Raw genomic sequence first — 21,908 nt, forward strand, 5'->3', positions numbered from 1 at the left:
AACTGAGGTTTTGGTTGTGGGTGTTAAAGCCCAGAGACAGCTGGTCTGTGAGTATCTGGAATCCAGATCATTAAAAACAAGTGAACAGATCAAAAACATAAAAGTAATCATGGATGTCACACTTAGTTTTCGGGATCACATCAACGGCATCACCAAGATCATCTTTTACCAACTTAGAAATATCTCTAAAATCAGAGGCTGTCTTTCCCAGTCTGACTGAGAGAAACTCATGCATGCATTTGTCATGAGCAGAGTGTTTATGTGCCTTCCAACCAAAACAATCCATAGATTACAAGTTATCCAGAACTCAGCTAACCAAAAAAATCAGACCAAATAAGTTCAGAAAACTTACCTGCTACCTACCTGTCTTCAGAATACAATTCAAAATTCTCCTCTTGGTGAACAAAGCACTTAATAGTCTGACTCCACAGTACACATCAGATATGACATCAGTATACCATCCCAGCAGATCTCTCAGGTCACACTATGTACCTACAGCATTTTCAAAGTCTAGTGAAATGGCATTCAGAATTTATGCACTTAAAGTATGGAACAGTTTGCCTGCTGATCTTAGACTTTCTCTGACACTGTGTCCTTTTAAAAGCAAATTAAAGACCTTCCTATTCAGTCAACCATTTTCTTAAATGAGCTTGCCTTATATGTACAGTATGTATGTTTGTATATATGTGCGTATGTAGGCAATCTGTGTAGGCCTATAGGCTATATGTTCATGTATGCATGGGTGTTTTTGTATATATGCACATTTTTTGCAGGTTTATTTTGTTTTTATGTAAAACACTTTGAACTGCCTTTGTATGAGATAGTTTTATACAAATAAAACTGGAATTGAATTCGAACTGAATTGAAAGCTGGAGAGTATCCACAAAAAAATCTTTCATTATATCAGTAAAAAAATATATATATTTAAGACATCATTTTTAAAAGGTATCTAAAACCTATGTGTTTTTTAGAAACGTTTTTGATTAACTCGTCTTTGAATTAATAAAAATACGGACTGGAAATTGAAACGCAAATTTCCTGCCACGTAACGGCGCATGCGCATCAGGCAGCTAGTCATTTGACGACGTGTACCCGGTGTGTACAAGTCTTCAGGTATCTCACCTCTGCTGGGAAACAAGCTGCCATTAAAATCTCGAAAAGCCTTAAAACAGCGAAACCATGGGAGGCTCGCAGAGTGTGGAGATACCGGGAGGAGGCTCTGAGGGCTACCACGTCCTCCGGGTGAGTTTTTAGCTTCCTTAGCCTGCTGTTAGCTGATAGCTGTTAGCTTAGCACCGGGTCAGAGGCGGAGGATCCCCGGCTCTGTGTGTGGACTAGAGGCCGGGGATGACAAGTAGGGCCTCTGTGTGGATAACGCCAAAACCAAAACGTTGTCTGCTCTGGAGCCGTGGAAGTGTCACTTGTCGTTTCTTGTTGTATTTTCTGCTAAGTAACTAGTTAAATGTGCCTGCCGGAAGCTTCTGTTGGAGCGAGCTAAAGCTAAAGTAGCTGCACTGAATGACAGCTGCTGGGTTTGTTAATGCATGAATTATCGGCCATGTCCCTGTACAGAGTGCCTCTTCCCTTGTTTTGCAAAATCTCTGCAAAGTTAACAAGCTAAGCCTTAACGGTGAACGCCAGATGTCATATTTTAAACTTCCAAACTAAGAAAAATCAGGCGCATTAAGCGACAGTAGCTAGAAGCTCGATTTGACAACAGTGCAGTTGTGCACCATAAAGGGGGTGGATCTATTTTATCCAATTTTTTAACCTAGTTTTTATTTCACTCCATTTTATTGTTACTGTCATTATAGCTACTAAATCAGTTTTATCACATTTCCATCACTTTTTTCCCCTTTTTTGTTGTTTTTACGGTCTACACTTGTTCTGTCTTAATATTGGCTTGTCATTTATCTGTGAAGCACTTTGAATTACACTAACCTGTATGAAAGGTACTATATAAATAAATTGATTTTTCCCATCCTGCAAACTATAACCAGTTTGACTGCGTGTTAATTAATGTACGTTTTGAAGTTACTACAGTTACTTGCCTGCAATGTAATTCACAACAAATCTTATTCTGAGATGTTAGTATGACAAAAGTTGTTCCTTTGAAAGCCACTGAAGGCTTTGCTCTCTTGTGTGTTGGTCAGCTCATGTCCAGTTGGTTCATGTTGACACTGTGAACTGCACCGAGCAACAGTGCTACTCGCTGTCCAGCAGCAGCTCACGTTGTCTCTCTTTTTCGTGCAGGTCCAGGAGAACTCGCCTGGACACCGGGCAGGACTGGAGCCTTTCTTTGACTTCATCGTTTCCATCAATAACACCAGACTGGTAAGTGAGGAGATCATGTGCGATTCAGACAGCAACTGTGTGTATCAGGACCAAATAAAGGTAATGAGGTGTATTTCATGGTTTCCTCTCACTACTCTTCTTCATTCCTGTTTTCCACAGAACAAAGACAACGACACGTTGAAGGACTTACTCAAAGCCAGTGTGGAGAAACCTGTCAAGATGCTGGTTTACTCCTCAAAGACACTGGAGCTGCGGGAGTCCACAGTCACACCCAGCAACCTGTGGGGGGGTCAGGGCTTGCTTGGTGTCTCAATTCGTTTTTGCAGCTTCGAGGGAGCCAATGAGAATGTTTGGCATGTTCTGGTAGGTAGCCTCGAAGTCTCATCTGTACTGTATTGGCTCTGATAAGTAGTTTGTTCACTCACTGTACTCTCTCTGTAACAGGAAGTGGAGCCTAATTCCCCAGCAGCCCTCGCCGGCTTGCGGCCGCACACTGACTACATCATCGGAGCTGACACTGTTATGAATGAGGTAGTTCATCAGCGCTTTAGGTCCATGCCACTATCACTTCTGTGCATTTCCCACTTGATGATGATTGTGATTCTGTGACTTTATTTGCAGTCAGAGGACCTGTTCTCTCTGATAGAGAGCCATGAGGGGAAGGGCCTGAAGCTCTACGTGTACAACACAGACACTGACAACTGTAGAGAGGTGGTCATTACACCGAACAGCGCCTGGGGAGGAGAGGGCAGGTAATACTCACACTTTCACACACTTGCACCCTTCCTTAGACTTACAGGCATAAAATGAAATATGTAGAATTTTCAGAATTGATGACCGTCCAACAGAAATATATGGATTATATCTCAGATTAGCCTGAGAATCAAACTAGATCTGAAACAATTAGTAGATTAATGGTTTAGTCCATTGACAGACAATAAATCAGCAACTATTTTGATAATCAATAAATTGTCAAACATGCCAATACGCCAAACATTTTTGTTAGCTTTGTGTTCTGTGTGTTTTTTGCTTTGTACTGTTTGTTATTGTGCTGTTATGTGTTTTAATTGTGAGGGACTGCAGATGAAAATTACCTTGAAGCTAAATCTGGTACAGTGCATCATTTATGTTCAAAACTATACACTGTCCCCATAAATACAGTACTGCTTATCTCTGTTTTTATATCATTGTAAACTAAGCAGTTTTGGATTTTGGACTGTAGGTCGAAAAAAACCAAGATATTTGAAAACATGACCTTGGGTTTTGGGAAACTGTGACGTGCATTTTTTAAAATATTTTTTGTCATTTTATAGACCAGACAACTCATTTATTAATTGAGAAAACAACCACAAGATTAATTGATAATGAAAGCAGCCCTAAATAAGATTATTTAAAGTTAGTGTTTTATTGGGGGGGGTGTTTTGTTTTACTTTAATAAATGAGTTTTCATCCCACTGACATTGTTTTCAGTCAGCATGGAAGCTGCGGTTGCCAGCAGCATTTGCCTCAATGTTTACAATGATGATTGAAGAAATATGCCAATATTAGTTATTTCTCTAAGTCGACTTACAACAACGTCCACTTCATTCATGCATTTTGGCATTTTCTGCTCATTTCTCTGTCACTATTCTTCATAGATGTATCTATTTTTCTGGCTCTGACACAGGTAGATCAAATCCCCATTCTTAATCCGCCCACAAAGCTCTGATTAGTCAATTCCAACTGGGCGAAACAGCCGTCAGTTAGAACAACACCAGGCCTGTTTTGAATAGCTGAAAAACTCAAAGATGTGGGTGGTAATTCAGAGGTTTGGAACAATTCAAACACATTGAGATTAGCATCTCAATGTGTTTGAATGAAAAATCTTGAGGTTGTTGTTTGGATTCTCAACATTATTTTCTCCCATACCATTCCAGCCTGGGATGTGGGATTGGCTACGGATACCTCCACCGAATCCCCACCCGGCCCTTTGAGGAAGGGAAGAAGATCAGCTTCCCTGGGAACTCCCCCAGCGAGCCTGTCAGTCCGCTGAAGGATGGATTCACTGAGGTCAGGCCACACATACTTTTCATGATCCTTTACCACAGCTTGTGCTCTTTGAAATCATGCTCAAAACAACCGTTAAATATGAATGCAGGTCTTTCATTATCAGTTCTTTACCAGTCAGTGTGTAGTGAATGTGCATGACATTGCAAAGACTGAAGTTTTGTGTCTTGTAAAGTGTTTCTGCATTATGAGTAGGACAACAGTGCTCACTAGCGTTAACTGCACATGCAGATGAATGTGACCTTATCTTTGACAGCAACTTTTTCTCTACTTCCCTCTTGTTCTCTCTTTAACTCCTTCAGGTCCAGCTCTCAGCAGTAAGCCCTCCTCCTACTGCACCTGCTGTCCCTGGCCTTGAAGATTCACTGTCCGGCCTGTCAATCAGCACAGCCCCGCCCACCATGCCCAGTGAGCTTCAGACAGGTATTACACCTCGATTTCTCTCTGTTTGCTAGTACTGCAACACAGTAAGCTCATTATACGACTGTGCTGTCTGCGATTTTTAAAAAAAAAAAAAAAAAAAAAAAAAAAACTGTAATAAATATTTGTATTGACTCAACATATTCTCATCTAATGTGTCTTCTCTGCCTCCCTCCCCTTCAGGTTTGCCCACAGTCCCTCTGCTCCCCTCCACTTCCAGCCCCTCCCTCAGCCCGCTCACTCCACTGAATCCTGCTACCACCACCTTCAACCCTGCCACCACGCTACCAGGTGGGTGATTTCTCAAACATTCAAAGCACAAGTCATTTATCTGTACTCCTGCTGTGTCAGAGAGTTTACAACACCATACATTTTTTTTAAAAAAAAGCCCAGCAGAGGCATTATTGCTCTGTCTGTACAGATTTCTGAGGGTGTGTTCCTACCCAGGCAGAAAAAAAAGCACGATCTGCCTCAGCTGCATTAGCCAATAGTACATCTTAGGGTGTGTACACAATACACACTCTTTGTTTCCCTAAGGACAAGCCGTGACTATCAGTAAACAGTATTTATGCAAGATTTTCACTTCGCAGGAACTCCTCTATCACAGCCTGTGTGTTCCCATCAGCTCTCTCATGATACTTTCTCCGTTTTTATTGTCACTATTGTTTTCTAAAGGCTTTGGTTCTTGTAATGCAGGTTTTTTTTTTTTTTAACTCTCTAATTGTTGCATCCAGTGCTTTATTTTCATTAAACTCGCTTTAATGTAAATACAGCACTGGCAGTTAAAAAAAAAAAGAAAAGAATGAATAATAAGAGCTTGCTCTAATACTGTATCTTGTGTTTGCTTATAGGTCTGATGCCCCTCCCGGCTGGCTTACCCCCACTACCGAACCTTCCCAACCTCAACCTGCCACTCCCAGACCTCAGTGCCATGTCACTAGCAGGGACCAGCACCTTACCGCCTCCAGCAGGAATGACAGGTAAACAAATAGAATTATTTTCTGCATCAGTCACATACTGTATGCAAATACTTTATTCCAGCAGTTCTCTCAAAGTTAAATCCAAGGGCTGCCAGATTTTTACCAGGACAGGAAAGTGGGAAAAAAACAACACAAACTTATGTTGGGTTTTGCAGACTTTCTTCTAATATTTGCTTTAGCCACATTAGCAGTGTGGCTCTAGGGATAATAGAATGTCTATCAGTCCAGACAGATATCTAAACAAATATTGGATGGATTGCTATGACATTTTGTACAGACATTCATGTTCCACTTGGGATGAACTGCAGTAAATCTGATGATCCGTTAATTTTTCTTTTAGCCCCCTCATCAGGTCTAATTCTACTTGTGATGACGGAGTATACTGGCCACTCAACATATCTCTTGTTTTCTCATTCTTTTCCCCCTTCTCTCTCTCCAGGAGTCCCAAATCTTGCCTCCCTCCCTCCCCTCAACCTGCCAGGTCTGGCCCCGTTGCCCCCTCTGCCCACAATGCTTCCCTCCCAGCTGCCTCCACTCCTGCCTCAGGGAGTGGCCCCCATCCTGCCCACCTCCACCACCACCGCTGCCCCTCCAGCCTCGGTCACAGTCACAGCGGCGCCTGCAACCGAGCCTGCCGCCAACACCACAACACCCACGGAAGCCGCCTCCACGAACGCCACGGAAACACAAGCCCCCACGGAAACACTAACGTCGTCGTAACCTGGGAAAGAACGACCCGCTTGCCATCAAACCAAAACACACACACCTGGTTTCTCTTTCTACCCCATCTGTCTTTCTCTGTTATTTTTTTTCTATTTATTTGGCCAAGAGGGACAGTCAGACAGCTGCACCAGTTCAGACATAGAGGTCGACATGTTCCAGGTATGGGTGAGGAGGCTTGTGTGGAGCAATGAAGGATGAATGGATATGAAGAATGGAGGACGGATGTAAACTGGTCTTACCAACATGTCTTTATTGCCAGATTGATATATTGCAGAGAAGCTGGTAGCATGGCAGCTCGCCTTAGCTACTGTATGAGGAGGACGAGGTCTACTCTTCGGTTTGTAGTACGCTTCGCACTTCTGCAGGTGCAACAAGGCAAAGAACTATCTTAGGATTTTCACCTTTCTGATGTGTCAATCCTCTCTGTTTCACATAACTTTTTTTTTTATATAAACGGTGTATGTTTATAGGGCTGGACGATAAACCGAATTTACTCAATTACCCACACCATTAATCTTGTATAAATAAAGTAAGAAAAGTTACAAATACAAATGACAACAAATGGACGTTTAACCAACCAATCAGCTCACAGTCCAGTCTAGGAGTTCTTCAACTGGTCACACTGGAATAAATCAGAACAGAAGTGGGACAACACAGGAAAATAAATATCATGCACTGCTGTATTGGAAAGTAGTTGTTACACTCATTGCTATTAAGGTAAATATGAATTTATCATGCGATAGATTCTGGGTCGTATCGTCCAGCCCTAATGTATAACCTCTTATTAGTTAGTTGACCCCTGACCAATAGATATATTTGATTGACATGTATTAATTTTTGTTGAATTTGCTGTATGAGTGTCCCCACCCAGTAAATGAATCTGCATTATTTTGCACCACCTTTTGAGTTTTGAAATGATTAGTTATGTCTGTCCCCTCGTATGTCTTCACCTATATCCAGAACTCTACAGTTACCCGCCCGTCTCTACCACACAGACGGCAACAGCCTGGACGCCATGCCAGAAGGGACGGAGGTTTACAGTTACATGATCTACTCAGTAGGGTGTGTGCTTGCTGTCGGGTGATTAGTTGGTAGGGTGAAACATGGGTGCAGGTTTATTAAATACACAGTACGTCTCCTTCTGGCATGGCACGAAGTGAATTGGTAGGCAGAGTTGCAGTGATGCCGTACAGCCGCAAGATGTCGCTGTAAGAACTTACTGAAAACATCTCCAGTATGCACAGTGCGAGCAATAAAGCCAAATTAATTTTACGTGACGCCTCTGTGTCTTTATGTTGCTTGTCTTGTAATTTGACCTTTACACATGAACACAAAGTAAAAAGATAAAAAAATTGTCATGAAAGAGGAATAAGAGCGAAGTAAAGATGTGGCTCAAGTTAAAACTTGACTTCATGTGCTCTTAAGATGGGAAAATTACATCAGAGTGCACGATGTCTCGTGTGAGTAACAGCAGTGTTTTCACTACAGGTGACGGGACGGTGAGATTTGTCTCATGTTGGAAGTCATACAGTCTTTGCATTCAGACAGGTGCACAGGGAAATATGTAATGATGAGCAACAAGTAAAGGACTGTACAAAAACCCACCCCATATCTCCAAATAATACAAAAGTATGAATTGATGCAATTTATGACTAAAAATCCATAATTTAAAAGTCTCAATGTGTTAATGTAACAACAGCAATTTTCACATTGCCACCAAATTGCACAATAGACGGAATCAGCTTGCTGAGGTTACAGCAAACAACAAAATGGTGCATCCTGTTTACTGAACATTCAAAATACTCTGGTTTTTAACCAAAAGCTAAACTAAACAGCTTCCAGCTCAGAGGTTATTGAGGGGCTTAAGACCTGCAGACCTCGGTGTTAGTTCTCTGAAATCTATTAAATGAATTAGTGTTGGTAATGTGTGGGAGCTGGGTTATCTTGATTTGTCTCATATTGTAAGAAATGCCTACTGACTGAACTGATGCGAATGTAACAGCTCCAGCTTGGCTAAATATTGTGATAAGTGGAGCCAAAATATTTAAATATTCCAGTCTTCATATGGATATTATCACCTTCCTCCGTGCTCCATTTTGTGTCAAACACTTTGAGTGAGGTTGCATAACCCTACACAGGAAGTATGTGTCACACTGCAGGAATTAAGGCAATTTTTATTGCATATGAACGACATGGCCTAGCGTTGCACCCCCGTCGCTAATGTGGTTTGACATGTTGCTTACTAATGGCTGTACTTACATCTGTCTACACATGGCTGTCATTAATCAAACAGTATGCGTTTCATGCTAGCACCCATTTTCTGTTTTGTCAAGTAGAAGAGAGATTAAAAAAAAAAAATAAAAAAAAAAACTAGACAAGAGGGGATAGGTTTGTTTTACACCTTACTGCACCCGAGTGGATGAAATTACAATTTATCAAACTGGACATGGACTTCAGCTGTTTCATTGCACTTAATCACTTGCTTTCATTTAGGAGCAGCAAGCCGGGAGCAGGTACTGCCTGCCGTTTAATTCACCTGTCATGTTTTTGAAAGTGTATCTGTGTATGGGGTTGTTTTTTTTGTTCATCTAACAGCTTGCACTCAGAGAATTAAGACTTATTTTTAAAGCAGGTGACATCACACACACACACCGTTTGCCTCAGGCGGAGTCAAAGTTGCCGACATTTGAAAAGGCTTAAAACGTTCACAACAACATACATGTTAAGTGTTTTTATTTACAGGACGACAACATTGTGATATATCCGCTTGATTTCTAGCTGCAGTAAATCATGCTGCAACACAGCCAACCTGGAGCGTGCCCACTTGTACAGGCATGAACAGGTGTGACCACCCTCCCCCCCCACCCCTCCCTCCCCCACCCCCCCACCCATTTCCAGTATCACTACACAGCATACAGGGACTTTGCTCCATATGATGTCTGTTAGACTTCTACATGAAAGTAAACAAAAACCCAGATGGACAGTGATGTTTTGTGGCAGAAGAACGTGTCGCATCCCCTTCCAATAGCACAGCGGGTGTCCATTTCAGAAAAGAGGCTCTGGAGAGTGTTCAAGTATGCACATACGCGAGGCGAAAACCATTCACACGTTACAAACTAAAAGCAACATTTATAGCAGCAAACTGAGAACAGCTTTCAGGAGGAAACACAAATAAACAGAGCAAAGTGAGACACTGGGAAGCAAGGATAAGCCTCATTATTATAGATTTTGCTAGTGGGTAATGTCTGCTCCTGCATGTGAAATGTACACTTAACTCTGCGCCCCTGGAAACAGTCCTGTAACCACGGGAGTCTTTGCAGTACAGCGACAGCTGATCCAGTCCCTCGCTTCAGTCCAACTCTCTTCAGGCAGGCAGACGAGGACATCTATGACAACATGGTCCTGTAATACTTTGAAACATTTTGACTCCATAATCTGAACAGCAAAAATGGATTAAGACAGATTCACAGATCTTTCTGTAAACCCGGCAGTAGACCTGAATTGCTTTGCAACACAACAAAAGTTTGAACGGAGGATTTGACTACTGATAAGTCCAGAACTAACCCACGCTGTGGTACTTCATGCCAAATCTGTGAGACCAGATGACCGCGATCTGGATCGGAAGTGCAAATCAAACCCAGAAATTTTATCTGGAATTTTTTTTTTTTTTTTTTTTTAAAGTCAAGTCCCATCCAGGTTACATCATTACTTTTAAGTCGACCCTCTCAAGGGTGAATTCAGTGACATGTAACCATCATTTTGTGCCTCATAAAAACAGATTGCAGAGTTGACTTGAATAGGTTGAACTCGTACCTCCTCTATCTGTTCCCCACCGCCACCCTAAGCAACAAGACCACCAGTGTCTTTCTGTTGAAACCATTCTCAGCCGTCTTGTGAGGTGTATCATGGTGTGGAGCTAAGAGGTGGGCTTGGATAGGAGCTCCTACAGCTGTTTAAACGTCTCCTAAGGGGTTAATTAATAAAATCCATAAACAAAATCTCTAGCTCTCGTTCCAAACAATGCCACTGCCTCTCTCTAAATCTTTTCCCCTCTCTCTTTGAATTTCTCTTCTGTTTTTCAGTTTATTTCTTCCCCCCCCCCCATCTCACGCAGTTGAGTTCAGGGGCACAACATATGCAACTCCAGTATCCCCCTTTCTTCCTCTTCTCTCGCCAATTTATCCATTTAGGAACAGCTCAGGTAAAAAAAACAAAAGAAAGAGATAGAGAGAGAGATCCACATCCGTCGTCCTCAAATTCCCACATTCCTGCTTTGGAATTGGCCAGAGGGTCCTGTCAGTCACGTGAGAGAGCCAAGTCAGTAGGTGGGGAGAGATGAGGCGGAGGGCTGCAGGGAGCCGGAGGAGTTCGAACGTCTCATGTGGGGGAGGAGGTAGCTGTCCGAGCACAGTTGGTGAACATCGAACCTGTCCTCCTTGCGATAGGCCAGACAGCGCCGGATGAACGCCTGCGGAGCGGAGGAGAGCGTTTTAGACACTGAGCTCCAGGCTGTGTGTGTTTGTGTGTTAAGAACCAGCTTGATGTGAATCTCTCATTAGACTCTTTATAGTTTCTAAGATAGATAGAATAAGAAAGAGGCCCTGCAACCTTTGTCTTTTGTCTATCTGGTGGCAAAGACGCTGCTGATCTTTTTATAAATACACGAGCGTGTGTCAACATGTAACTGCGCCGCCAAAAACTCAGGTAGACATTGATACTTAAATCATAGTGTGTGTGAACATACATTTTTTATTGCGACTATAATTTCAATACACCACGTCTCAACCTTCAAGCCTCTTCTCGCCAGGCAACATCACAATGTTTACCACGCAGTCATATAAATCTGTCAACTGTCAGACGTTCAGCTACTCAAATCAGGAAATGTTGCACATTATTAGGCAGGAATGCTTTCTGGCAGCATTGGATTTACAGGATTTTTGCATCAATGTGTGAAGTATCTTGATCTTTCAGATATATTATTACCTGGATTATTGTATCAGGATATATATATATATTGATATTGAATCACTATTGAATCATTATTGTATTGATTATTATTGGATTATTGAACAAAGTCAATGTTGTCTGATAAATCTGGCAATGAGATGTCAAACATCAAACATTTTTAGCAGAGTATATATAATAAAACTAGCACACTAGCCCATCTCTTGTTTGTATGAATGTTTACTCTATGTGTTTATGTCGGTGTGTGTGTGTGTGTGTGTGTGTGTGTGTGTGTGTTACCTTGGCCTCTGTGCTGGCCTGTGGTTTAGCAGGGAACTGGACCTCTGTGGCTTTGAGGATGGTGTTTTCCTGGAGGATGTCCTGCTGTGACTGGTTGTGACCAAACGGCTGGAAAAAACAAAACGCATTCAAATCACTACTGTTCCAACGCCTTTTACACTGAAACCAATGTGGTTCCTCTGGGACGCTGAATTCAAGAGAAAAGTTAGTCACACACTGCAATCACACTTTCACTCCTCCCCACATTTCAAAGCAATGCCTCACAGAGGTGATGTAATTGACCCAACGCATTCAGCTAACAATCCCATGTGGAACAATCTACCAGAGTTGAAGCTCTTCTTGCATGTTTAAACACAGATTGTTGAGTTCAGTCGCTCTTTCCTCAGTGTAGTGGGTGGTGTTGAGTTTGTTACCTTGCGTCCGTAGAGGCACTGGAAGAAGATCACTCCCACAGACCAGACGTCCACCTTGTTTGAAATCTTAGGCGGTTCCTTTCCCACCACAAAACACTCTGGAGGGAGGTACCTGCGACACACACACACACACACACACACACACAGAATACAATCCATGTCATACAATGTAACAGAGAGTTCATTCATAGATCCTTGACTTTTCTATCATTATTCCACAGCATACAAGTGAAAAGAGTTTTAACCTGCGTTACTGTGTCAGTGTGTGTGTGTCTGCGTCTTACCAGTAGGTGCCTGCTCCCTGTGATGTGAGGTCCATACCGTCCACGCCGTAGTTATCATCATCCATGATCTTTGACAAGCCGAAGTCTGTGATTTTGATTTCTCCACATGCAGTACCATCCACTAATAAGATGTTACCTGTGAACGAGACAGACAGTGAGAGAGAGTGGCACAGGAGCAGCGGTATCACCAACTGCACAGAGCTAAACATGCAAAGCCCCAGCAGGGTCCATATCACATCACAGATTGACAAGAAAGCCTCTTCTAAGAAGTGTCAAATATTGCAAACTGAGCACTGTCTGTGTATCCATCCACGTCTCAGTCATCTGAATCTAACTCTGTGTACCATTCATCCCTTTAAAGTAAATAAGCCGTTAAGTTCCAACATTTGACCCACCGGGTTTGAGGTCGTAGTGGATGATGGGAGGTTTGATCTCGTTGAGGTAGCGCAGGGCGCTGACAATCTGCATGACAATGGAGCGTGCCTCCTTCTCTGACATCAGCTTGTTTTGCTTCAGGTAGAAGTCCAGGTCGTTGCCTTCGCAGAACTCCAGTACGGTGCAGAACCTGGCAGGACAGAGGACGGACAGAAATGTTACACAATTACGCACAAGAGAAAAGGATAATTATGTGCTTACTATGTCATTTGTTTATTGATCTTAAAAGAAGAAAGATCAACCTCTCATCCAGCAAAATGTTTCCTAAGAGCTGGAGGAGACTCTGAAGGCTAAAATGACAAATAACCCTACAAGCTAAAAGTCAAGGCTTTAAATATAACTTCCAATGTCAGGGCATGTTTCTGCTGAATCATGCATTCCCAATCCCAACCTGATAACACCCCCTTGTTTGCATTTACTTTAGCCACCCTCTGACGTACAGCCTTGAGGCAGATTACAAACTTTACTGGGTAAGGCCTTTAAGTCTGTTGTTTTAAAGCTACTGCAAAGAATGCTTTAGAGATGCTGTTGAATACAGTTGCGTGTGATAAACAACCTCAGGATGCATCAGCCCAGCAGGGCTGCAGCTGGCAGAGGTCAGAGGTGACTCACGTGTCAGTATCCAGGGAGAAATAGTCGTACAGTTTGACTATTCTGGGATGGTCCAGCTGCTTGTGTATCCTGTACTCCCTGCATGCATGCCTGGAAGGAAATAAATGTCAATGTAGCGTTTGTGTGTGAGTTACTGGAGAAACACTTTGTCTGCATGTATGTAAGATATCTGTGTGTGTATATAGGACCTACTTATGGTAGTTCTCCTTTTTCTCCTCTCTCCAGTTCTTGTTGAGCTGGTGGATTTTAACAGCTGCATAACGCTGCTCAAACAGGTCAAAAGCCTGTGTGTGACAAAGAAAACACATTTTGTATCTGAAAATGTTTTGCACAGTAAGAGAATGGGGGGAAAAAAAACTAGTGCAGCCATACAGACGTTACCTTATAAACTTCACTGAAGCCGCCCCTGCCCAGCAAGTGCAGCAGCAGGTACCTCTCATTCAGAGTAGGATGGTCTTTAAACCTGTGAGAAGAAACCAGGTGGCGTGTGGAGAAAATGTTCGTTGTTTGTACCAGACCATCTAGGAACTTAGTCTGACATCCGTTTTTTATTGTTCTTCTGGATTCATACATTAACATCTTTTACCTACAGCTGACATCATCCATTTTCATTTCGCTGCTATACATTTAATACACGTTTTTCTGTGAACTACCATTATGATTCATTGTCCTGATTTCTCTTCACAGTCTTAACTATTGGTGGAAAAGGTTCCTGTGCAGCTTCAGGTGTGTTGAATGGACTTACGCTGAGCTGTCTTCGTTGTTTATCCTCTTCAGCTCTCTAATGTGGAGGTTCCTCACCCGCTCCAACCGCTCCAGCTCTGCTTGGATCTCAGCTTCCTCCTGCATGACATGACACAGAGAAACATGTTACGTTTCAGTTATTTTCCTGTTAGGAGGTTCAATTAACTTGAAACTCATCAAGTGTCAAGATTAATGTGTGAACATCTCGATTTTAATTATGTTTTCAATGTTTTGATGTACGTTTTGAACTGAAATGTTTGGTCATGACATGTTCTTCTTGGCTGGTTAATTTACTGGTTCATGTTTTTTTTGCTACTGACCTTCTTCAGATGTCCGAGGCGAAGCTTGAAGATTTCTTCCTGCTCGTGGTACTCGGCGAGGGTCAGTCTGACAAAAAATGTGGACGAGTGAAAATCTCCAAACAAAACACATTTGATTGGGACCATTCGTTTAACACTTTGGAAGTCTGCTTACATTTAAACACACATCATCTTCAGTGCTTTCTAAAGCCTCTGATTTAAGAGAGAATCAGACTCCCACACGTTGCTGACAGATCAAAGGCAATGACATCCAAACATTGGCCACATGATATCTTTAAGCCTTTGACACTGATACTGTGCAATTACAGTGAGCAGAGCACTAAATTGTGAGGTAAAAAAAGACGCCTTAAGATAGTTTAGTAGTTTCACAGACGGTATGTATTTATTTCAGTGTACTCACAGCTGGGGCAAGGAGGGCTTGAGGAAGGGGTCAGAGTCGTTGCCGTTGACCACCTTGGTTTTTCTCTGCTTGGGTTCAGAGGTGGAGGCCACAGAGAGGGAGGGAGACGCAGGGTTTGGAGGCTTCCTCTTGGCAAGCAGCTTCCTCTGTCGCTCTATGTCCTCCCTCTGCTGATTGATGCCCTCTTGTTGCCTGCATGCGGAGGAGGAGGGAATGGGTCATAGGGGAAATACTGACAATAAAAATAAACAGCTTTTCACATGTTTTTTGCTCTACGCAAAGTCTAAAAGGAATGGGATTAGTTGTGTCAAAACGATGTGTGTGTTTGTAATCTCTCACTTGATCAGGTTCTGGAATGCGTATCCGTCGGTCCACTGCTCCGTGTAGGACGCTCCGTGTCTGACGGTGGTGAAGTGACCGAGGCGGAGACGGTCCTGCATGCTCTTCTCTCGGCACGACTGCTTCTCCTGGGTGCTCTGTGCACAAAACCGGGCGGACACACGTACGCACACAGTTAGAAATGACACGCAGCGCGTTGAAGGTGTCTCAACGGCAGCGGGTGAGGAAAGAAGGTGTTTCTCTTAAAACATGCCCGATATTCCCGTGAGCCCTCGTCTCTACCTTCTCAAGTGTCCCCATGAATACATTTATTTATTACATTATTTATTGATTTATTACATTTATTATTTACTACATTTTTACATTACAAATTTAAACACTCCAGACAGTGTGATGTGAAAGAACTGCTTGTACATTAAACCCCATGAACACACCACTGTGCAGCTCTATAAGGCTCCAGCACGAAATGGTGAAAACCTGGAGGGGACAGGTGGCAGGTGAAGAGATTCAATGATCTACCAACCCAAAAACAGGTTTTTTCCTTTCAGGGCGTTTTGGACCAAAGCAGAGCTAAAACACCAAGGAATACTGCACTTAGATTGTTAAGGAATACCAATATTGCATGTGAGGAGCCTCTTCTTTGCAACAAATGAGCTTGAAAACTTCTGTACATTCTACTTAAGAACACAATAAGCTGATGTACATGCACACAAAGACAGATACCTTCTCTATAAGTAGTTTCTTGCTCATAGTGATGCACTTGTTGAGCCTCTCCTTGTACTTCTCCAGGAGTTTCTGCTGTTCATCAATCTGTCTCCGCAGGTCACAGTTAGCCTGTTAAGGAGAGACAGTGGGAGCAGAGTAAATTTGGCTGCGTGGTTATATATACATATAACATAAATAAAACATGAAATGACGTTCTGTAGTACATTAGCCAGTCATCCTACCATGCACTCAGTGTTATAGACATTGAACTCACCCTGAGAAGGTCATCTATTCGCCCCTCTTTCTTTTCCAGGTCCAGACTCTTGTTGCTCTCCAGAGCAGCAAGTTTCAAGCCTGTTAGCTCCGTCTAAGAGAGTCAGCCAAGTAGTGTATTACTAAATATACAATGTATACTGCAGGAATAAATGTGCAAGAGGAATGTGCTTTCTGTGTGCGTCATACTACCTGGACACATTTGCTGGATGAGGCTTTGGGATTGTGATCCCCGAAACACAGACTGGTGGGAGAGGAACTGTTCTGCCGGATCTACAGACACAGAGGTATTGTTAAACCTTCTAACAACACGCAGAGACTCACATGCACCTCATGCGCAAATAACCCATCAGAAATCCCTGTGTAAGACGTTTTTTACTGTTTGCCAAACACTTACGATTGAGCCAGGAGCAGAATGTGAGTTCTGTGGAGAGCGGCGGGCTGACGGGAGGGCTCTGACTGGACTGGAACCATTTCCACCCTGGAACTTTGCAGAGACAGAAATGTACAGACTTAAGATTCTAGTTCAAAATGATAAGAGCAGAAACATATCAGAGTTGCTGCGATACTCACATCAAAGTAGTCGCTGATCTTGGGCCCACGTGTGGAGGTCTTCCCTGCACAGAATATTGAACAAAGACTTAATGCAAGATATCAGTGACGCATAGATGCTGCGATTTTCTGCAGGTGTCAGTCGTACCTTGACTACTCTCTGAATAGGTGTCAGCTTTCCTTTTTCTCCCTCTGGACGATTCAGAGTGCTTCTTCTCCGGAGTCTGTTAATCAATATGGAATAGAAGAGAGAGACAGAAAAAAAAAAAAAAACATAAATCCCCTGTGTTTTACCTAACAAAACTAGTTCCAGTGGAGGTGTTCAACAGGAAAGAGCAGCAGGAAGAAAAGAGTACATACTGAGTAGGCAGGGGAGCTCCCTCTTTTCAAATCAGAGTTCTAGGAAGAGAAAACAGGGAGAGGTGGATGTAGTGGGAGAGACTCAAAGTCGAGTGGGCCGAGCACAGGAAAAAACACAGCGCAACTGTATCTAACTAGGTTTCATTGTCGAAATCAGTGCATTTAATAAACTGTGTGATATTTTATTTCTTGTCCTATCTTCGCAGTAATACCTGACTATAAAATTCAGTGGATAATTCATTGTATAACACTGTCGTAACTAATAGTGATCAACAAAAACACCTCCATTGCAGAAATGACTGTGTGTATGTGTGTGTGTTTTACCTCTGACTCCTTGTCGCTGGATGAGCCGAGACTTCCATAGCTGTGGTTAGAGGATTCATTGGCCAGACCCTACACACAATGAGAATTCAAACAAATAAGTGAGCGCATACAATATGAAAATATTCCCAGGTGTGTGACGCTTTCCAAATTCAGTGACCTCACGAAATGTAAACAACAGTGAAACAAAGGCGAGGCGTGCCTCTTGCCTGCCACGTCTGATAGGAATCCAGATCTTCATTTATTAGGTGTGTCACTTGGCCCTTTTCCAATGCAACAACTTTTCCAGGAAACCTGCATCCTTTTTAGGAAAACAGGAACTTTACCTGCTTTTTTCACCATGGGAACCTACTGACATAGCACTTGCTGTGGTGGAGTTAGTCACACACCGAGTTAAAATTGGAGTTTCTTGTAACACTGTTGGCACTTAAACAATGTAGCCAACCTTCCTAGTAGTCTAAAAAAGTTGGTAGTTTTATCAGTCAAATCTGCAGATGTAGCAGAAAATGCAAACAGGATTGCACATAAGGACCTTTCAGCTCATGAGCTTCCTCAGTTCCTGGGGTCTATTTGGCTGGAAACATGGTCAACTTTGTTTGTGTACGGTGTGTGACGCAGCTCAAAAATGAGGATTTCGTTTTTCTGTGCTGCCGTTACCTTAGCACCTCCGCTGGTGCTCCCAGTGCTGCCTACTGTGTTGCCGCTGACAGCTCCCGTGAACCTGGCCTCCAGCAGCTCCTGTCTCCTGGGGTCCAGGCTGTGCAGCTCCTCCATGGGGCCTGGCACAAGGACATCAGCAGAGTAAGGTTAAATGTTTTATTACAAGTGACCAGTGGCGGCAACCGCAAGAAATCAGAGCAACTGTGCCCTGAACACATTCCTACGACTGTAAAGGAATAAAAAATGAGCACTCAGAGAAGGAGCAGAGGACAGTATCTGTGGGAGGATTAGAGAAAATTAGAGTGATTAGAGGATAAAAATAGAAAAATGGATTTGATTCAGCTGGGCAGTAGGTAGCTCTTTAAAAGATGCACTTTCATGCTATGATGGGAGATACTGTTGTGGAGTGACGCTGCTGTTCTAACTAAAGTAGGAAGGTCATTCTACCTCTGGATAGCCTCAGGGAGAAGAGCCAAGGCCGATGGAGTGAGTCTACAAGTTTGTCGACACAAAAATCTTCAACCAGCCCGTGTATTATCTCACTAATGAGACTGCCACAGTGGCCTCATTGCACAGTGCTAAACTAGTCTCTGACCTTTAGGGATCTCAATACCTCAGAAGCCTTTTGGTTACAGTACAATACCAGCTTAGATAAGGACGCTGGAAGTTTTATCCCAAAGTCATATCTTTCTATGTGCTGCACAGTCAAAGAGAAAAAGATGTGGGCCTTGCAGTAGCTCTCTTATCTAATTCAAATGCTGCACATGTGCATCCATGTTCCTTACATTGTTCCAACTGAACACCGCTTTTAGTTTTACAGGCCATTTAGGTTTTGAAAAAAGCCTTTCAGATATCCTCAGTGTAGCTAGATTTGCAAATGTCTGAGTGCTAAACCTTGCAGCTGTAAATCTGAGCCACAGTGTGCATAAAATGACTTTAGCACACACTAGCAGTAGGCTGTATATAAATGCAGCCAGACTGGGCCTTGTTCTATGACAACCAGTATCCAGGGAGAGACACACAGGATCCTCTGCTCCCTGCTGACTACTGCTGCATGTGTTTGTTTCCTTATTGGACATTTCCTGGCTGTCATCTTTACAGCTTCTGGCACAGGGGCGAGCCCTAAAAGGCATAATGGACATTATGAAACCCTTGTGCTATGAACCAGAGAGCACACAACAAGGCCTGTGTGAGGTTACCTAAGGACAGAGGAGAGACTGGTTTGGGTTAATTAAGCTATACAGCTGAAGCTTGATATTACACCAGTATTTTGTCTTTCAGTTTGTTAGTGTTAATAGTATCTACCCGAAAATGTAAAATGATATTCTCAGTAAAGTATTTATTACGCAGGTATTCGTTCATACTACTAACACCATCCTTTTCCAAACATATTTTCAGCATATCGTGTCCTATAACTAAAGGATTTCGCTTAAGATCACCCTTCTGTCACATAATATCCCGCAACTCGGCAACACAGAAGTAAACAACATTGGTCTCAGCATGTCGAAAACAATAAACAAAAAGGACGCATCCAAACTGGCCACAAAAGTAAAAGCCAGGGCCTATTCTCAAGTTCACAGCAGCAGGACATGCATTGCAATGCATTAACGGATGCATGTAGAGCTACGCTGTTTTAATATCCCAACTAGATGCTGTTGATAGGAGGCGAGTGTTATAAACTGTCACAAAAACACTGTTAACGCATCAACAGCTGCGAGTAACAAGAAATCATGAAAGCTGACGGTCCCATAAACAAAAACAGCGAGCTAGCGCTGCCTTTGTGCAAACATGATAGCTTGCTGCTACTTCGACTGGCCATCAACTGAACTGACAGCTGACGTTTGGCTTCCAATTCACGGCATCAGTGAACTTGACATCCATTTTTTACTTCCAGCAAACGTTAGCTCGACACGGCCAGAATCATCCACCTCTCCTGCAAACACATACTTTTAAAAGGAGAATAAGAGTCGGTCGTGCACTTGGCGAGCTGATATACCTTCCTTGCTCTTTGCGGTCGCCGTTATATGTTGTTGAGAAATCGTTGGGGACGAGGAGAGCTGCGACCAAGATGGCGTCGCCTCCAAACTTCCACCACCACTTCCACTGTTACTTTGGACACTCATGAAGCCACTTTACCGCCGAGAGGAGCCAGCGTACACATTGCCGTTCGCGGAAAATCCCAAACTCGCGTCCATCGTTTCACACCTGCTTGTAGCCAAACCCGGCCGAGTTAGTACGGTTTTACGTCGCTAGACGTCTCGCATTGTGTGGGCCGTGCGGGTCCTGTGGAGGAGCAGCTTCTTCATTAGAGACTCGTTGAAACGGATCCGATGTAACGTTAACCTTTGCATGATGACCGCACCGCGCGCCTGTCAGCATCCAGCTCGCGAGCGGAGCTTTGATTCTAGGAGGCGAGGCTATCGCGAGGCTGGCGCTCACCTAGCAGCGCGAGGAGGGGGATGGCATGACACCGACACAGACACTGATCTGGGATCATTTTACTCTGCTCCAAACTAGCCGTGTGTTCACAGGAAGGCTCCACTCAGCGTTGACCTGAGAACAGCCCCTTGTTTGGGTGAAAACAACAAACACCCCGAAAAGATGGCCGAAAGTTCCTGTCTGGTTGAGGAGAACGAAGGAAAACAGAAACACACACGCGCGCGCACACAGACGACACACAGTCGCGCGCGCACTCTCTCTCTCTCTCTCTCCCTCTCTCTCTCTCTCTCTCTCTCTCTCACACACACACACACACCTAGTTGTACGTACACAACATACACAACACACGCGCACGGACACACACACACACTGTATGTATAAATAAATAAATAAATAAATAAATAAATATATATATATATATATATATATATATATATATATATATACACACACACACACACACATCAATACATACACATATACATACATATATACATATATATGCGTGTATATTATACAGGATAAATGTAGTCAATATATTGTCTCTTCACCTGCTGCTAACTATACTACACATTAATTGTACTTATGTTTTCTATGTTTTTTATACTTTTTATGTACTTTTTTATACGTACCACCCCCCCCCCCCCCCCACACACACACACACTTTCTAATTCTTCTTTTCTCTTCTTATATATATATATATATATATATATATATATATATATATATATATATATATGTATATATATATATATATGTGTGTGTGTGTGTGTACAGTATGCATGTGCAGTAGTAGAACAGTAGGCCTATGTGTTTAGTTGTTTTGACAGAGTGAGTGCGTGAGTGTGTGTGTGTGTGTGTGTGTGTGGGGGGGGGGGGGGGTCTGTGTGTTAGGTAGGGCTGTGGTCTTGATATGCTGTTTTTCAGTCTTGAAATACAAGTTGCAGGGAGGGGTGTGCAGGTGGGAGGATAGTGATGTGGTCTGGGCTATAAGGTCTTTTGTTCCAAATTTGGTGCAGTGCATCAAAATGCCTTTGCCTTCACACAGACTCTCTGACATCCAACTGTTTGGCCTACATCTTATTTTTACATTCCTTTCCCATTTGTTTTGATTGAAATACATTTATTTCGGATGACAATACATTTATTGACTGTGAGCTGAGAGTCAGCAAATGTGTGTCTTTCCTGATACAGAAAAGAACCTCTAGTAATTGAAAAGTAAATTCTAATGTAATCTGATGGGTTCAGATGAGGCATTCAAAGTAATAGTAAGCACACTGTAAAAGGGTATTTTGTCTGTCAAACCCCAGTTTCCCTTGCAGTCAGATTGCATCAGGTAACGT

At 42.8% G+C, this 21,908-nt stretch overlaps 2 protein-coding genes across 3 annotated transcripts; one reads left to right on the top strand and one right to left on the bottom strand.

Moving 5' to 3' along the window:
• The first annotated feature begins 1,051 nt into the window (after positions 1 to 1,051).
• LOC122994111 (Golgi reassembly-stacking protein 2-like) lies at positions 1,052 to 7,736 on the top strand. The gene is made up of 10 exons (XM_044368620.1): positions 1,052 to 1,242; positions 2,254 to 2,334; positions 2,455 to 2,658; positions 2,740 to 2,826; positions 2,917 to 3,047; positions 4,212 to 4,344; positions 4,644 to 4,764; positions 4,945 to 5,052; positions 5,613 to 5,741; positions 6,181 to 7,736. Exons 1-10 carry the CDS (start codon positions 1,180 to 1,182, stop codon positions 6,459 to 6,461), a joined length of 1,338 nt encoding a protein of 445 aa, XP_044224555.1. The 5' UTR covers positions 1,052 to 1,179; the 3' UTR covers positions 6,462 to 7,736.
• A 1,837-nt stretch (positions 7,737 to 9,573) lies between these two features.
• On the bottom strand, positions 9,574 to 20,770 carry LOC122993702 (serine/threonine-protein kinase tousled-like 1-B). Of its 2 annotated transcripts, none has more exons than XM_044368078.1 (22): positions 20,123 to 20,770; positions 18,124 to 18,245; positions 17,470 to 17,538; positions 17,146 to 17,184; positions 16,934 to 17,009; positions 16,807 to 16,850; positions 16,631 to 16,714; positions 16,426 to 16,506; positions 16,235 to 16,327; positions 15,979 to 16,089; positions 15,256 to 15,392; positions 14,917 to 15,108; positions 14,517 to 14,583; positions 14,198 to 14,295; positions 13,834 to 13,915; positions 13,645 to 13,736; positions 13,453 to 13,542; positions 12,801 to 12,970; positions 12,406 to 12,541; positions 12,122 to 12,233; positions 11,709 to 11,816; positions 9,574 to 10,932 (listed from the first exon to the last, which is right to left on the bottom strand). In XM_044368078.1, the coding sequence occupies exons 1-22, from the start codon at positions 20,247 to 20,249 to the stop codon at positions 10,783 to 10,785; spliced, it is 2,280 nt and encodes a 759-aa protein (XP_044224013.1). In that variant the 5' UTR covers positions 20,250 to 20,770; the 3' UTR covers positions 9,574 to 10,782. The 2 variants fall into 2 exon arrangements, with proteins under 2 accessions (XP_044224013.1, XP_044224012.1); XM_044368077.1 differs by having other exon boundaries at positions 16,631 to 16,720.
• Between the last annotated feature and the right edge of the window lie 1,138 nt (positions 20,771 to 21,908).

This window comes from Thunnus albacares, chromosome 12 (assembly GCF_914725855.1).
Source record: "Thunnus albacares chromosome 12, fThuAlb1.1, whole genome shotgun sequence".
Classification (NCBI taxonomy): domain Eukaryota; kingdom Metazoa; phylum Chordata; class Actinopteri; order Scombriformes; family Scombridae; genus Thunnus; species Thunnus albacares.

Bases quoted from the DNA above. Each gene is read 5' to 3' on its own strand.
- LOC122993702 (XM_044368077.1), bottom strand. From the start codon at position 20,249: ATGAGTGTCCAAAGTAACAGTGGAAGTGGTGGTGGAAGTTTGGAGGCG. The intron at 17,539-18,123 runs GTAACGGCAGCA...CATTGTGTGTAG, and splicing joins GCACCAGCGGAGGTGCTAAG to GGTCTGGCCAATGAATCCTC. The intron at 14,584-14,916 runs GTGAGTACACTG...ATTTTTTGTCAG, and splicing joins AAGCCCTCCTTGCCCCAGCT to ACTGACCCTCGCCGAGTACC.
- LOC122994111 (XM_044368620.1), top strand. From the start codon at position 1,180: ATGGGAGGCTCGCAGAGTGTGGAGATACCGGGAGGAGGCTCTGAGGGC. The intron at 2,659-2,739 runs GTAGGTAGCCTC...TCTCTGTAACAG, and splicing joins AGAATGTTTGGCATGTTCTG to GAAGTGGAGCCTAATTCCCC. The intron at 3,048-4,211 runs GTAATACTCACA...ATACCATTCCAG, and splicing joins GCCTGGGGAGGAGAGGGCAG to CCTGGGATGTGGGATTGGCT.